Source organism: Cryptotermes secundus, unplaced genomic scaffold (genome assembly GCF_002891405.2).
Source record: "Cryptotermes secundus unplaced genomic scaffold, Csec_1.0 scaffold267, whole genome shotgun sequence".
Taxonomy (NCBI): Eukaryota; Metazoa; Arthropoda; class Insecta; order Blattodea; family Kalotermitidae; genus Cryptotermes; species Cryptotermes secundus.
The window spans coordinates 558,820-573,991 of NW_019733322.1; the positions used below are offsets into that span (position 1 = coordinate 558,820).

Genomic DNA, 15,172 nt, shown 5'->3' on the forward strand with positions numbered 1-15,172 from the left:
CACTATGCCCCAGAAGACAGATCTCTTCATTTTTAGAGTTATTACGATAATTTCCATATATTGTTAGGGCACAACAGAAGGTATTCATGACTACATAATGTGATATACAAAATCTACATGAGTATATACTATACATGACAAAACATTAAACACCTAATATGTTAAGTCAATTCAGACAAACTGTTGAGAATAACACCATTAAGACTGAGCACTACAAAAAAACATTGCCCAATGATTAAAAAAAAATATAGACAATTTACTAAATTATGCATTTTTAGCACACATTAAGTTTTTAAAATTACTAAACATCCTGCTAATGATTTTGTACAATGACTAAAAAAATGTTCAGTTTAGTGTTGAGTTCATATTCTCTTTGACTACACTTGTTACAGCACTTCCACACATACTGGGTTATACAAACGACAGAAACAAATGTACGTATACAGAAATTTTCAATCTGCTTAGTGGTTAAAATTGTACACAGCCTAGTTATACTTTCTGGGAGAATTTTATTTGAGAAATCTTCATACAAACAGTTAACAGCATCAAATTTTGTCACTAACACTGCGTATATAAATAAACTGATTTATATTAGAATGTCAAATAATTTGAACTGTATGAAATAGAAAGTATCTTTAACATAACTTCTAATTCTGGGTGTATGCATTATTACAACATTATGAATACACTTGCAACATGAGTGTCCTGGTGGCTACTGCCTTCGACTGAGATCTTACAAGCTCTCTGTAGAATAAAAAGCCATGGGTTCACCTCTGAGTGACAACCAAATATTATAAGAGGACTTTGTTAATAATATAAGGAATAAATGTTTCACAGCATTGTGCACAAACTGTAAGATGGTTGTGTGTCCCAGTACTTAAGTATTACACTATGAAGATGTATGGAAGAGTGGAGGTAAAGTTACATGCATTCTTAACCTTTGTACTTAGTAGAGGCAAGTGGTAAGCTCTAGCCACTAAGCACTGGGGAAACAGCCCCCAAAAATCACTGGATAGGAGGCTGGGTGTATCCCAGAGCTGTTCCTCAAGTGGTGGAAAAGAAATTATCTCTGACCTCCCCTGGGAATCAGACACTGGTATCCAGCCATGGCTAGTCACTTCACTGACTGAGCTATCCTGGATCATATGCAAAAATAGTAGCTATTCATTGCTTTTATCTGCAACCCCAATGTGTCACTAACGCACTGAGGCCATAGTTCTTTAATGTATTATTTTAATGAAGCAGCAGTTTTTTATGACGACTAGAAGATTTTACTTGTATTAATATTCTCCCAACTGGAGCATTAAAATACTTTTCAAAATAATACCAAGCTGGAACTCATGACATTGGATTGAAATAAAAACGTTGTACCCTCATAACATTTCAAACAAAACAACTGTTAAGACTTCAATTTTTAATTTGGATATAATTACAATGGAATTTATTCATGTAATATATGCCTATTAATATTTCTAGTGGCTTGGACTAATATTTCCCTGAGTGCAGCAAAATATCTATTCTTACAGCATTCCCAAACTTCATGAAGTTCCAATTGTGTCAGAGAGGGCATGGACAACTGTTTTAATGATCCAAAGTTCAATAGAAAAAAATAATTCTAGAAGTATTTCTTAAAAACCATGAAAAATGTATCAACTGAAAATGGATATGTCAGTCATAACTTGTCCATATTTACTTAACACAAACTACCATTCGGTACATTATACTAACAAAAAACTGGTAAAAAAGTGACCTTGAAGTAGACTATTAATTTTCACAAACACAATGATGAATATCACAGTATTCATATAAACTCTTCTGCTTCCCTTGGCGCGTCCAAATCTCGGTAGTGAATTACGGGCCGATAATCTGCACCACCCCTGGCAAGAAAACAGACTTTATACTGACAATACTTTCAAGACAATCAAGTTTCAATTATGCATACTGCTTTGAATATATCTCAGTGTTTACATTTGCAACAATTTGTTCTGACAGATGCACAGAAAGGAAGTATTAGGGCAATAAAGGTTCCAGAAATGGGATTAACCAAAAAGAAATTCAGAGAACTTTTATTATAAACACCAGTAAGTATCCAAAGAAAGAACAATAAAATAGATGGGACAAAATTCAAATTTCACAATTCATGACCTTGATGTGACTTCAAGCTCTGATTCAGTGGAAGCAAACCTATTTTAAATTAAATCTGGATATATATATATATATATATATATGCCTGGCTCCAATGGTTCATTAGTTACTACCATCAAACTGGAAATTAAATACAAAATTTCAAACTTGCCACATTTAAAACTGTACAAAACATACCTTAACATAAGCTGAACACTTCTGAACATCTACTAATACAGAATATTTCTGGACCCTACATTACAAAGAAGAAAAGCACTGATCCTATCTCAGAAGTTTACATGGCTGCCATGTTGGCATTACTGATTGCATGAAATTATAAAGTACTGAGTTGGACTGGTATCTTGTGGCATGATCTTCTTACAAGGCCTCATTAAATGACTGGGACACCACATGATAGTGGGAAAGACTGGCCACATGCACAGCATGGTATGCTTTTTTTTTTTTAATATTCATTAAACAAATTACTATATGTATCAGCATTGCAGCACTTACTATGAGGTGAGCTGCACATTATGAGGCTGCATGGTGAGCTGTACTGTCACTTCTTCACACTGCTCTGGGTGCTCAATGCTTGTATGTTGAATCCAGCTCACCATACAACCTTCAAACATGCAGGACAGCATAGCAATGCAAATCAAACATTTCATTCAGATCAATATACACACAAAGTAACGCAAATGTAAAGCAGCCTCTGTAGTCTAGAGGTAACGTTCCCACCTCATGACTCGTGGTACGCAGGTTCAAACCCGGCGGAGGTTGTCGAATTTTTAAGGGCGGAAAAATTCAGGGAACAAGTCCTCCAGGAGGGACTTTAAGCCGTGTGTCCCATGTTGTAGCTTTACGGCACATAAAAGAACCTCATATCTCCAAAGGAGGTCACTGAGCCAAATTCAAGGACGTTTCCCGCCCAACAGTAGTCTCTAACACCTCTGATAGATGGGGGAAGCATTATAGATACCGCCAAGCCAGTGGAGGCCGAACTTGCTGGCTCGGTCGGGACTGATGGTACGCACCAATATCAGCAGGGTATAGAGACTGGTAGAATATCATAGAGGGAAGCACAATGGACCTATACTGGTCTAAGTGCATGGGGAAACACACCCTCTCCAATAACTAACTAACGCAAATGTACAGGTGTCCCAAAGTCTGAATATATCATATCATATGTAGGTGGACAGGGGGAATGGAATACCTCCGCAATAGAGGGAGATCATGCGAATGCAATGGCAAAGAGAAAAATTTTACCCCTTCCAGGAAATGAACATATTAATTTTTCCCTTAATCAGTCAACTATCTCAGCTCAGGCAAGCTAATGTTCAGGGCATTATTGTTTATGAATATATATAAAACAAACAGGAAAAAAGATGACACAGATGTGCAAGATAACACTACAATTTGCTCAACAAAAATTTACCCATTTCCTTTCTTGATTTCACTATTTTATAGCAATGTACCCATTGCACCAGTTATAGTGTGATACGGGATACGGCGCGACTATTTTGAAGGACAAGAAGAGAGTTCTGAAAGAAAGTGTTCTTCACCTACTATGGCCCAGCCACACACCAAAAAGGACCGAAGTAAACACAAATGTCAATAAAATAAGAGCACATGATCCCTGGCGTTGAAGTGTGCCTTCCAAAATATGAATTAGGCATGATTTTGTGGGCTGTTTTACACTGTTGTCAGTATTTTGGCTGTGTAACACTGAATGGAAGGTTGACTGATGAAATGGAAAGGATAGTGAAAGAAAATGGTCATGGCATAATCAAGTACTATTCAAGGTGTTTCTCTAGACAGATTGAGGACAACCATGAAAAATCCAAGGACAGCCACTGTACTGGCCAAGATTCGAACCAAGCACCCTCTGAATATGAATCTACAGTGTTACTGCTATGCCACACTGCTCAGTTCAGCCACGTTACTCTGAAGCTAATCTGCTCTGTGACAGAATAATAATTCGTAATGTGAACAACAGTATATTACCATATGTAAAATCTGCGTGCAATATCACGTCATACCCACATGTTTCATCACAAAAAATTAACAAGTTCAAGGCAGAGCTTAATTTCCTTCGAATGTTTCAGTCTAGGCAATAAGGCTAGTAACTGCAATTTACTGACCTATTTCTGCACGTAATTTCAACAGGTAAAGTCCCTAACTATGCTCAATTTGATGAATACAATCTCAAAATTTTGCACCACTGATGTATTTGTAATTATTATGTTTAAACAAGTTTTGTACACTTACGGTCTATTTCTGTACAAAATGCTGATTTTGTATCATTATAATGTTGTTTCATATTATTAAAAGAACCTTAACAAAAACTTTGTATTCTCCAACAGGATACTGACACAAAACTTCAGAATTCTGCACTACTACTCTTACTACTACCAGTACTTGTGTTTCCTCCATTACACGCATTCTCATGATCACCATGTTGGTATCATAGATGGCATAAATTTAAAGGTGGATGATGCACATACCAAGTTTCATAAAAATCTACTGATTCATAAAAAAAAAGTATTTTGGGAAGGGGCACTGAAAATAAAACCATATTTCCTTATAAAATAAAGCAGGCAAAATATGAGAAAATGTAACAGGATGAAATACTTATCTGCAGTTCTGAATGATTCAGGAGACCATTTTTGTGATAGAAATTAATAAAGTACAGACCCCTACTGGCCACAAGTGCATCTTTTTAGCCTACTTTCCTTATTCTGAAAAAATGAAAGTAGGCCAATGCACTCTCTATGCCGTGTATCCCCCCTATCAGCTTCTGAATGCCTGAACCAATCTTTATGATACTTAGTATCACAGCACCTGAGCCTATCTCTTCATAAATCCCTCCTCCCATCAGTCTGTGTATGTTTATCCCCTATTTTTGTCAGGTAATGGTTCAGTATTATTTTTTTTATTGCTAGTGGGGTGGGACTAAGTAACCTCATACCTCCAAAGGAGGTCACTGAGCAAAATTGTGGACGTTTGCCGCCCAACAGCAGTCACTAATACCTCCGGTAGATGGGGGAAGCATTATAGATACCTCTCAGCTAGTAGAGCCTGTCTCGCTGGCTGGGCGGGGCTGATGGTAAGCACCAATACTGGTAGGATATAGAGACTGGTAGAAATCATGGAGGGAAGCACAATGGACCACTACAGGTCGAAGTGCAAGGGGAAACCCACCCTCTCTAAATAACTAACTAACTAACTAACTAACTACAGATGCAACAACGGAATTGTCTGATGCATAATTTTTTATGCAGTCCATATCGTATCAAAGGAAGCAGGGGAACTAGTTCTTCCAAGAACTTTTTTCTTCTAGAAAACGACACTGCACATAACAGTAACAGTAACAGAAATACTGACATCTCATTCATGGAATTTTGGCATCTGACGAGTAAACCGCGTGCATCACGTATGTCTCTACTCTTAAATAGGATCACCAGCAGAGTTAAGGAAATAATAGTAACTAAATAAATATGAAGCCTATTCATTTTGTGGAGTTCCTGCAAGACTGGGATACAGTGTGTATATTCATGGGTCTCATGTTGAAATGTTTATGAACGCAACATGGCAGGAATTATTTTAATTATTGTATCCCATTTATCTGAGCCTCAACATGGCAAGATCTTGTACAAGGATCCATAACAGATATCCCAGGTATCCTGTGACATGCTGATGTAAGACACTTTCTGATTGTCCTTCAAATTTATTGAGTTCAGATTTGGGTACTGCAAAAGTTTAATTAAGAACTCTCCTTCACAAGATATATTAACTATGACAATTCTGATCAGGTATGAGTTTCTGTTCCCATACATGCAATACAAAACTTCAATAGATGATAGACACAGGAAAATCAGACCATTCCAGTTCACTTCAATCCAATCAATATTTTGAGATTAATGTTCCAGTGAAATTTTGACATTAATTCACACATCATCAGTTTTAGACGCTAGCTTGAACACCACACTCAACCAAAAATATGATTATTACTTCTTTTTTTTTTTGTGGTTTATTGGCGTACTCTCTCACCTATATAATCCACCACCATCAAATGTAATAACTGTTGTGCAATGAATAAGGATGTGCAACAAAGTAATCATTGTCTGTTTTAAGGCACAATCTCCGTCTTAACTGAGTAAAACCAAGATAAAACTGACACAAGAGGCCCAGAATGAAACACAAGAGCTAACCACTAACCCTTGACATTTGGTCTAAACATAATTACCCCACCCATGTCAGAAATGACAGTTTCTTCCTTTCTTTTGCACGAAACAAAACAGAGCTACTTTCCAAACAAGCAACAGGAGTTTCTACTATACATGGTAATTGAAATAATGTGCTGAAATACTGTGTATTCCTTCTGTAAAACAGCCACGATAGCTCATTTGGTACAGTGACTAAGCTACAGGCTGAATAACAAGGAATCGAGATTCAATTCTTGGCAGGGCACAAGATTTTTCAGTTTTCCACAGCATCCACATTGGCTCTAGGCCCACTCAGCCACCTATCCAATAGATACCGGGTTTATTTAGGGGAAAAACATCCAGGGCATGAAGCCGACCATTCACCTCCATCAAGAGCCAAGGTGTTGAGGTATACCTCCATGTATCTTCATGGCATGGTGTTTAATTAAGAAGAGGGACAACTTTCTTTTTCCACTTTTGTAAAAGAGAATTTTAAGGGAATGACATCATAATACTGCAGGAAAATATGGACCTCAATGCAAATCTTAACAGCTTTTGCCTCCGAAGACTACAAATGCCTTTGTGTCACACTTAACATACAAGAAAGTAATAAAATTAAATGTCCCCTGCCATACTTATCTCTATTCAAACACAATGTTTATTCCAGCATTTTGGGTAACTACTGAACTTCATATGACTGAAAAATACTGTGATGTGCCTAATCCTCACAAAGTGAAATTATAATGAATTATGTAAACATTTAACTAAAAAAAGTAAAGCTATCCCTGTAACAGGCCATGGAGACCCATAGGGTTGTAAGACATCGAGGCTCCCATATTTTCTAGACAATCGGAAAGCGGTGAGGTTATCAGTCTTACGATGTTGGCTGCCAGTTAGCCATAGGATGATTCCTGGTATTCATTTCTGTTAGAGGCTGAGCCAATATCAGGGCCACAGTGCCGCTGGAAGAATTAGTTCAACTGAAGAATCCACTGACCTCACTGAGAATCGAACCCACAACCTTTCAGCTTGTACCATAGTGCCTCAACCAACTACATTATTGTGCCAAAACAGAAATAAATACTTCTTGTTAACAACTACAAATTTGTTTCTTGTATGTTTGCAGAAGCTGTAAGTGAAATATTCTGCTAAACAATATTTGTTTAATTTACAATTTAAGAGCTGTGACAAGTTAAATCAGTACGTGACTACAGGTTCAATGACAGGAGTTCAATTTCTTGCAGGACCATGGACCTTTTTACTTCCTACAGCATTCAAACTGGCTCTGGAACCAACCCAGTCTATCTAATGGGTCCCTGGAGAAGGGCAGTAGTGTGAAGCTGAGAATTCACTTCCACCCAGTGCCAAGGTTGAGACTGAACACGAGTTTTTCTTCACTCATTCATCATTTTGGGATTAACCATCATACAAACTATGCTAAAACTAGTTTCATTTTTTGCCTGATTCTCTTGTTTTGATAAAAATACAATGAGGTTTATGTGATCACCCTGCTGTTTGTGTATTCACCCCATCATTGCTAGTCAATGGCTTGGTAAACACATTCCCACAGCAACGAACACACATGCAACAGCAGAACTGCTGAATACAGGGTTATTTATGTAGTTCATGTTGTTATCAAATAGTAAATAGGTAATGAAAAGAATGCAGGTGATTAGTTCATACCAGACCTTCTTGCTACCTTCAGATTGGAAAGTGTCAAGCAGTCATCATCAGATGCCAAAACATAAAATTATTAAAATTTATGCTGTAATGCATGGAATACTAAAGATATATAAATGGGCAAAACTAAAATATAATAAATGAAGTGTGTCTGAATAAATTGCAAATAAGTATGTGAATTAATACACAGTCTTACCGTCTGTCTTATAATACAAAGAAAACCATTTTTTTTTTTAATTTTCTTGAATGTTTTTACAGTGTTCCTATATGATACTTTTGTGCCCTACATTCTTACACTACATATAAATTTTTTATATTTCTGTTGCCTCTACAGATTCGTAACAGCCAGGACCGTGCAGTCAGTATAGCAACTGGCTATGGACTGGATGACTAAGGGGTTGGAATTCGGGTCCTGGTAGGGTCAAGAACTTTCCCTTCTCCAAGATCTCCAGACCGGCTCTGGGGTCCACCCAACCTCCTATCCAATGGGTACCGGGGGCCCTTTCTCCAGAGGTAAAGCGGCTGGGGCATGAAGCTGCCCACTCACCTCCAACCAGTACTGAGGTCAAGAAAATGTGGATCTATACAGCCACTTCCCCATACACCTTCATGGCGTAGTGCTTAATTAGTTAAGCACAGGGACAACTTTACCAACTTTAGCTTTACCTTACAGATCCACTCACTCACACCAGGGCATATTTATAATTCCATGTTATACGTTAATTTTAAGTCATATGGACTGTGGTGTGAATCTTGATGGGGTTGTCAGAATAATACAGCCCGAGGCTGAAGTGGGATGGAATTCTTGTGGCAGGGTAGTCTCCACATGAGTGCCAACATTTATCAGCTGGCACGTGCCCACCTGTCATTGTCAGTGGACAAATTTGTTGTGATCCACAAATTCTACCTGGCAATATTTTACCCATCTAGGAAACTAATTACTTCATAACCAGCAACTTCTTTTCATTCTCACATTTAGAGGTGTGACTAACCAAGTGATCTGTTTCCAGTTACAGTACTGCACCCCTCAGAACTGGGAAGGCTATGTTATAAACCCTGCATCCTTGGAAGATGGACATGTTTAACAAATTATTTCATACAAACTCATGCATACCTTTTAACTGAAAATGTTCAATGTGGTGATCTTGGTTTCTCTTTGATTTTAATTCTGCATGATGATATTAATCTTTATAGTGCAAACAAACTGTACTGTGAAGAGCCATATTTAGACATGCCAGCAATAATTAGAGTCACAGACTCTTATCTGTAGTGTATAATGTAAGGAAAAGTATCTGCAGAAACACACACTGATGCAAATAAACCACAAAGAATTTAATTTTAACCATCTTGCCACCCACACTAACTGATTTTATTAATTATTGTTCAATAAGTTTAAACACTGTAAATTAATTTATTATATATGAAATAATATTCTGGGCAACAAAAACATAAAACCTACTTCAAAAGATAGAGAAGGTGCACCAAAATAACACTCATCTAAGATAAGGTTCAAGGCAATAATTTCTTTCACCATGCACATCCATTTCACTTGTCATATGTTTTCTGTATTAACGGTGGGGAAAAACCCTTTATTGAAACTACTTTCCAATATGTTTTGAAACGATTTATTACCAACGCATATATGATGATATACAATCAAAATCTGGTCATCTACGTAACATATCTTGATGGTCAATTTGGCAGTACAATCTCTCTTCTTATGTTTAGCGCCTGTTTTCCAATCTGGGTACTTGTCTGGGCTATAAAATCTACTATCTGAAGAGGACTGGGACTGACATTTAAATACTAAAGAGATACATGATCATGTTGTATCCGACTGATGGAACTGCAAGCATAAAAGCTAGTTACTAGAATGGGGAAACACATAAAACTAAACAGAAATATGTTTTATTGTACTGTATATATACTAATAATACATTTCAGTGACACTATCAGATGATTTCTGGCATGTCTGGGACATCTAGATCACTATAAGCTATAACTGGTCGATTGGCAGAATCATTTGATGAAAACCTGAAAAATGAAGAGACAGAAGGGCCCTACCTATTAATAACAAAACGTAACAGAATTTTGTTATACTCCTAACTATAACTGGAGGTTACAAGGAAATAAATTTTGAAACAAAGCCGCAAGTGTGTATATATATGACGTACAAGGTACTGAAGGGGACAAAAGACTTCATTTTGGAATTCATATGATCCTTATTATAAAATCTTAAGTGAACACAAGCAATACAAAATATATTGAAATAAAAGAATTTACATACCTGCCCCTATTGAAGCCCCCTCTACTGGGACGAGAGTATCCCTGGTTGTAACCTGTGTTGTAACCATAGCCACCACCATAGTTGTGACCACCATATCCTGCATGTCGGCCTCCATAATTGTACTGATAACTGAAAGGAACATGTGATAATGGTTATATACCGAATTTCATGACAAGAACATAACATTTATTCAAAATGTATATATTTTTAGGTCCCTCATATAAAGTAATGATTTTTATGCAAAATGATAATTTTATGTTGTATTTTAGCGTCCTGTTGCACTGATTCATATTCATAATGTGTATATATTAACAGTCTTCAAGTGCGCACAATCCCATCTACCACTTCTACACTACATGTTTCGGCAGTATGCTGCCATCTTCAGGTGTATCAATCTGTCAACTATTTCCCTGCTTGCCTATATGTCCATTTACAAATAATATTAAATCTGTATACATCCTTATATAATAATAAAGTTTATATATTTATATATAGATTAAAACGCTGCATGCGTTGTATCATTCCAACGATACAACGCACTCAGCCACAACAAAGAACACATCATAAGACACAATATACACACAACATTAGAAAAACAAGAAGAACGACCCCCATGTGGATGATTAATAATACACACGAATTTAAAAATATGACATATGAGATAACAGGCTTTAACAAGTTTTAAATACATAAACTTTATTATTATATAAGGACGTATATAAATTTAATATTATTTGTAAATGGACATATAAAGGCAAGCAGTGAAATAGTTGACGGATTGACACACCTGAAGATGGCAGCATACTGCCAAAACATGTAGTGTAGAAGTGGTAGATGGGATTGTGCGCACTTGAAGACTGTTAATATATGCACATTATGAATGTTAATTTTATTTTGCATTTTAAAAATACATTTTACCATATGGGGGAAGATGATATCAAAGCACTAAGTTATGAATAGCAGTCAGAAATTAAATTTGCAAGGCATATGATCTTGCAACTATAGGACTGACACTATGTTGGTGGGATTTATTTATCACTGCTGGTAACACTGTATGTTGATCCACCATCTACTGTTATTGTGTGTACAAACCAGCTGAACTTGACTTCTCGACTGGAACAGTGATCCGTGAATCTGTACTGTAACACAGTTTTCAAAGGCAAGAGATGTGTTAGCAGCAGAAATTAAGCTTGTGAAATTTGGTGACAAAGATGTTATGAGGCAGCAGAGTATATGAAAATTGTATGTCAAATTTTGAGGTGGAAAAGAAACTAAACCCTCTCAATATTTACACACAGCTTGGTTCATTTTAGAAAATTCAAAAGTTTCTCAAAGCTTCTTAATGTTTCTAAATTTCATCTAATATATTGACACGTGTAGGAGGGTAAGCGTGATGAAATGACGGATTCTAGTTCGGATGATTGGATTTATTAACAGCTTGGTTACACACACTCTCTTACTCACACTCAGATACAGTGATGTCGTTGATTTACATAACCTAATAATCCACTGCACACATAGTCTTATAAATCACAGCTGACATCCTCACAGATGACCTTCTGTATTCCTGGTCCACTTCACTTGCTTCCGCCACTCTCAACTACTCTTAACTGCTATAGTCGAAGTCAAACTGAAGACTGACTACTGCTGACTGATTTCTTCAAAGGTCAAACACAAACTGACTTCTGTTCTGCTGACTCCTGAATACTCCAAATACTGACTAACACTGTCTTCGGCAGCTGCTACATTTCAACTGAACTCCTTAGGCGTTCCTGTCTCTCCTATAAACCCAGACTTGGACAGGTGAAAATTGCAGCTTGCTTCACTGTGGCATGACGTTGGGTCTACAGAGGCATCTTGGCAACGCTGCCGAGAGTTGTTTATTGCTGGGTAGCAACCAGCGCTCTTTGGCTCAGCACAGCATGGAGAAACACTGCTTTCCTTACTGTTGCATAACTTGGCAACCGACTGTTTGTCAAGAGTCTCTCTTCGTGGTAACTCACTCCACATCCCACTGCCCAACAATGGCTTAATGTGTCACAATATATATAAAAATTCAACTCATCTGCTTTCTGTTTCCTACTGTACATCTAAAGGAGAACCTGGATATTGTGAGTTTTGTCACATATTCCTGCAAATATGTAGAATAAAAACACTGAAACGGGGGAAAATAAATAGAAAAGGTCATACTACTTTCATTTCATCAATAATATGAAAATTCTGCGTCCTCATACTTTTATCTTCTTCAGGAGGCACATATCCCAAAACACAGATTATCCAATCCACTGTCTGTGAAAACCATGTCATTATGCAGATTTATCAAAAGATTTAACATTTCTTTAGCATTTAGTATCTTATTTTCCACTCCTAAATCAGAATGTTAGTGTTAACAAATCTGCTTTACATTATAAACCACCGTTTGAATTGCAATTTATAGTGGAATATTATTTTTTAAGTTTGCAATCACACTCAAATTCACCATTAAACAAATTAATTGCTAATATTTCTTAAGAAAACCTCACAGAACCCTGGGGTTCTGCAGAATATGGTTTTGTAATCACTGCTCTTACCCATTTCAGGTATCGCATATGTAAACCCATAATATGTTACACACAGAAAACAATTCACACAAACAGCACCAATGCAGTCAACTTACTGTGGTACATATGGTGCAGGAGCTGAGAAGCTCTCCCGTTCACTGGCCCCATCTTTTCTTTGGTGACGATTACCAGGATGTTCAGCCAACTGAGGTCGTTTTGGGTCCCGTAGATAATTGTTAAAGTATTCAACCTGGAAGTACATGAAAGCGAAATATATACTACTCTGTCCAAAAAGTATCCGACCTTGGGCAGGGAAAAAAGTTCTGCATCAGGGTGGTTACAATACCTAACTGCCTTCAAAGTAGGCCCCTTGTGACTCCACTCACTTAGCCCAGCGGTCCTTCCATGGCTGGAAGCAATTCTGGAAGGCTTCTTTTGGAATGGCGGGCAGCTGCACCATCACGTTCTGTATGATGTCCTCGCGGCTGTCAAAACAGCAGCCTTTTAGAGGTGTCTTCAATCTCGGGAACAGCCAGAAATCACAAGGAGCCATGTCAGGAGAGTAGGGAGCCTAGTGAACATGCAGAAGGCCGTGCTTGGCCAGGAAACCCTGGATCAAGTGTGATGAATGAGCTGGGGCATTGTCATGATGCAGCTGCCAGTTGCGTGTGTCCCACAGCTCTGGTCTCTTGCGCTGAACTGCATCACGAAGATGGCAGAGGACTTCTTGGTAGTACTCCTTACTGACAGTCTGGCCTAGTGGTGCGTACTCATGATGCACAACACCCCAGTAATCGCAAAAAACAGTCAGTATCACCTTCAAATTGCTCCGAACCTGTCGTGCTCTTTTGGGCCTCGGGGATGTGGGATGCCTGGACCTTGGTTTCCGGGTCATACCCCAAGTTTCTGACAAAACTTAATGCAGTATCACTGCTCCAAGTGTTCTGTCATCTTGAGCGAAACGAGAATGCGATGAACACGTGTTACACCACTTCGCTATCTGGCAGCCACAGACGCATCCGGCAGTGTTGCGAGTCAGCAAAAAATCATGCATGCACATGAAAGTCCCTTCTACCACTACGCTCAGTTTCCCCACCCCTCTGGCCATTACTTACAGTGGAAAAAAATAAAGTCGGATACTTTTTGGACATACAGTATATTGTTTACTGTAAGATTCAGCAATAACATCTGGCAATATAATATGTAAATATGTCTGTTGATTACAACAGTTTTATACTTTCAATAATTATTATGTAAATTTATATATGAAATATTAGTAAATAAATTATTAAAATATTTCAATAAACTAAACNACAAAAAAATGATTACGAGATCATATTGCAGTGTCCCCCCCCCATTTTGTTAGGAAACTTGTGGGATCACCTTGGCATCTGTGTCTCCCCCATTTTTTGTTACATGGCTTATGAGATAACTCTATTTTATAAAATTACTCCCATTTTTCCACTAATCTTCAATAAATACAATTTCAATTTATTTTGCAGAGCTAGGAATTGGGCTCTGATTACCAACAGGCATAAGAGATTTTTTCTTTTTTTCAGTGTCCTGTCGGACCCTCCCAACCTCCTACATAATGGGTACCAAGGGCTCCTTCCCTGAGGTAATGTAGCAGAGGCATGAAGCCAACCACTCACCCCATCCAGTGCTAAAGTTAAGAATGATTGGAGCCCAAATCTTCATGGCATGGTGCTTAATTAATTATGCACAGGAAAACTTGACATATGTATGAAGCGTTTTCTCTTATAAATAATTGACTGAGTAAGACTCTTACCTCTTTCTTCACTTCATCAACTTTCTCCGCGTGCTTATTGAATATGTGCTTCCGTACAAATTCGGGCCCCTTGAACTTCTTTCCTGAGAGTGGACACAACCACTTGTCTTTAGCTAATTCCTGTGTATTTGCTTGGATGAATTTCTCTACCTCACTGAAGTTGTAAGTTAAGGAAAACCATTCAAAACCAAGTTGCATATTATGTTACATAGTTTTTATGAGCAAAAAATACATCTGCCACCTCATCTGAATTCAAAATGTATTATTCTGGGATCCATAAACTTGTTCTTGCGGAGATGGGACGCAGATGTCTAATTGCACATATATGGTGATACTAAGTGCTTATGGTGAGATCAAGTCAAAAAGCATATACATGAGAATAATAATGAGAAATTCTATCTTCTGCTTCATGCTGAATTCTCACTTGCCTCACACTTCTTCCCTGAAGATGGAAATAATATGTTCTTCTGAAATGCTGGCTAACTTGGCATTACATCCTGCAATAGAGAACTGTTCATAATCACTGTCACAGGAACCTACACCTTTT

General features: G+C 37.6%; 1 protein-coding gene across 6 annotated transcripts in view; it reads right to left on the reverse strand.

The window, feature by feature from the left end:
- Positions 1-238: 238 nt before the first annotated feature.
- LOC111867939 (serrate RNA effector molecule homolog) overlaps positions 239-15,172 on the reverse strand; it is a 62,653-nt gene continuing 47,719 nt past the window's right edge. For 4 of the 6 annotated variants that reach the window (XM_023858177.2, XM_023858174.2, XM_023858176.2 and 1 more), the window contains 4 exons: positions 14,626-14,779; positions 12,953-13,086; positions 10,297-10,425; positions 9,902-10,043 (listed from right to left, as the gene is read on the reverse strand). In XM_023858177.2, the coding sequence (XP_023713945.1) occupies positions 9,962-10,043; positions 10,297-10,425; positions 12,953-13,086; positions 14,626-14,779 (499 nt within the window). In that variant the 3' untranslated portion in view covers positions 9,902-9,961. Of the gene's footprint in view, positions 1,878-2,637; positions 2,747-9,901; positions 10,044-10,296; positions 10,426-12,952; positions 13,087-14,625; positions 14,780-15,172 lie in introns of those variants that run through there. The other 2 variants (XR_002843427.2, XM_023858175.2) reach the window with 2 other exon arrangements.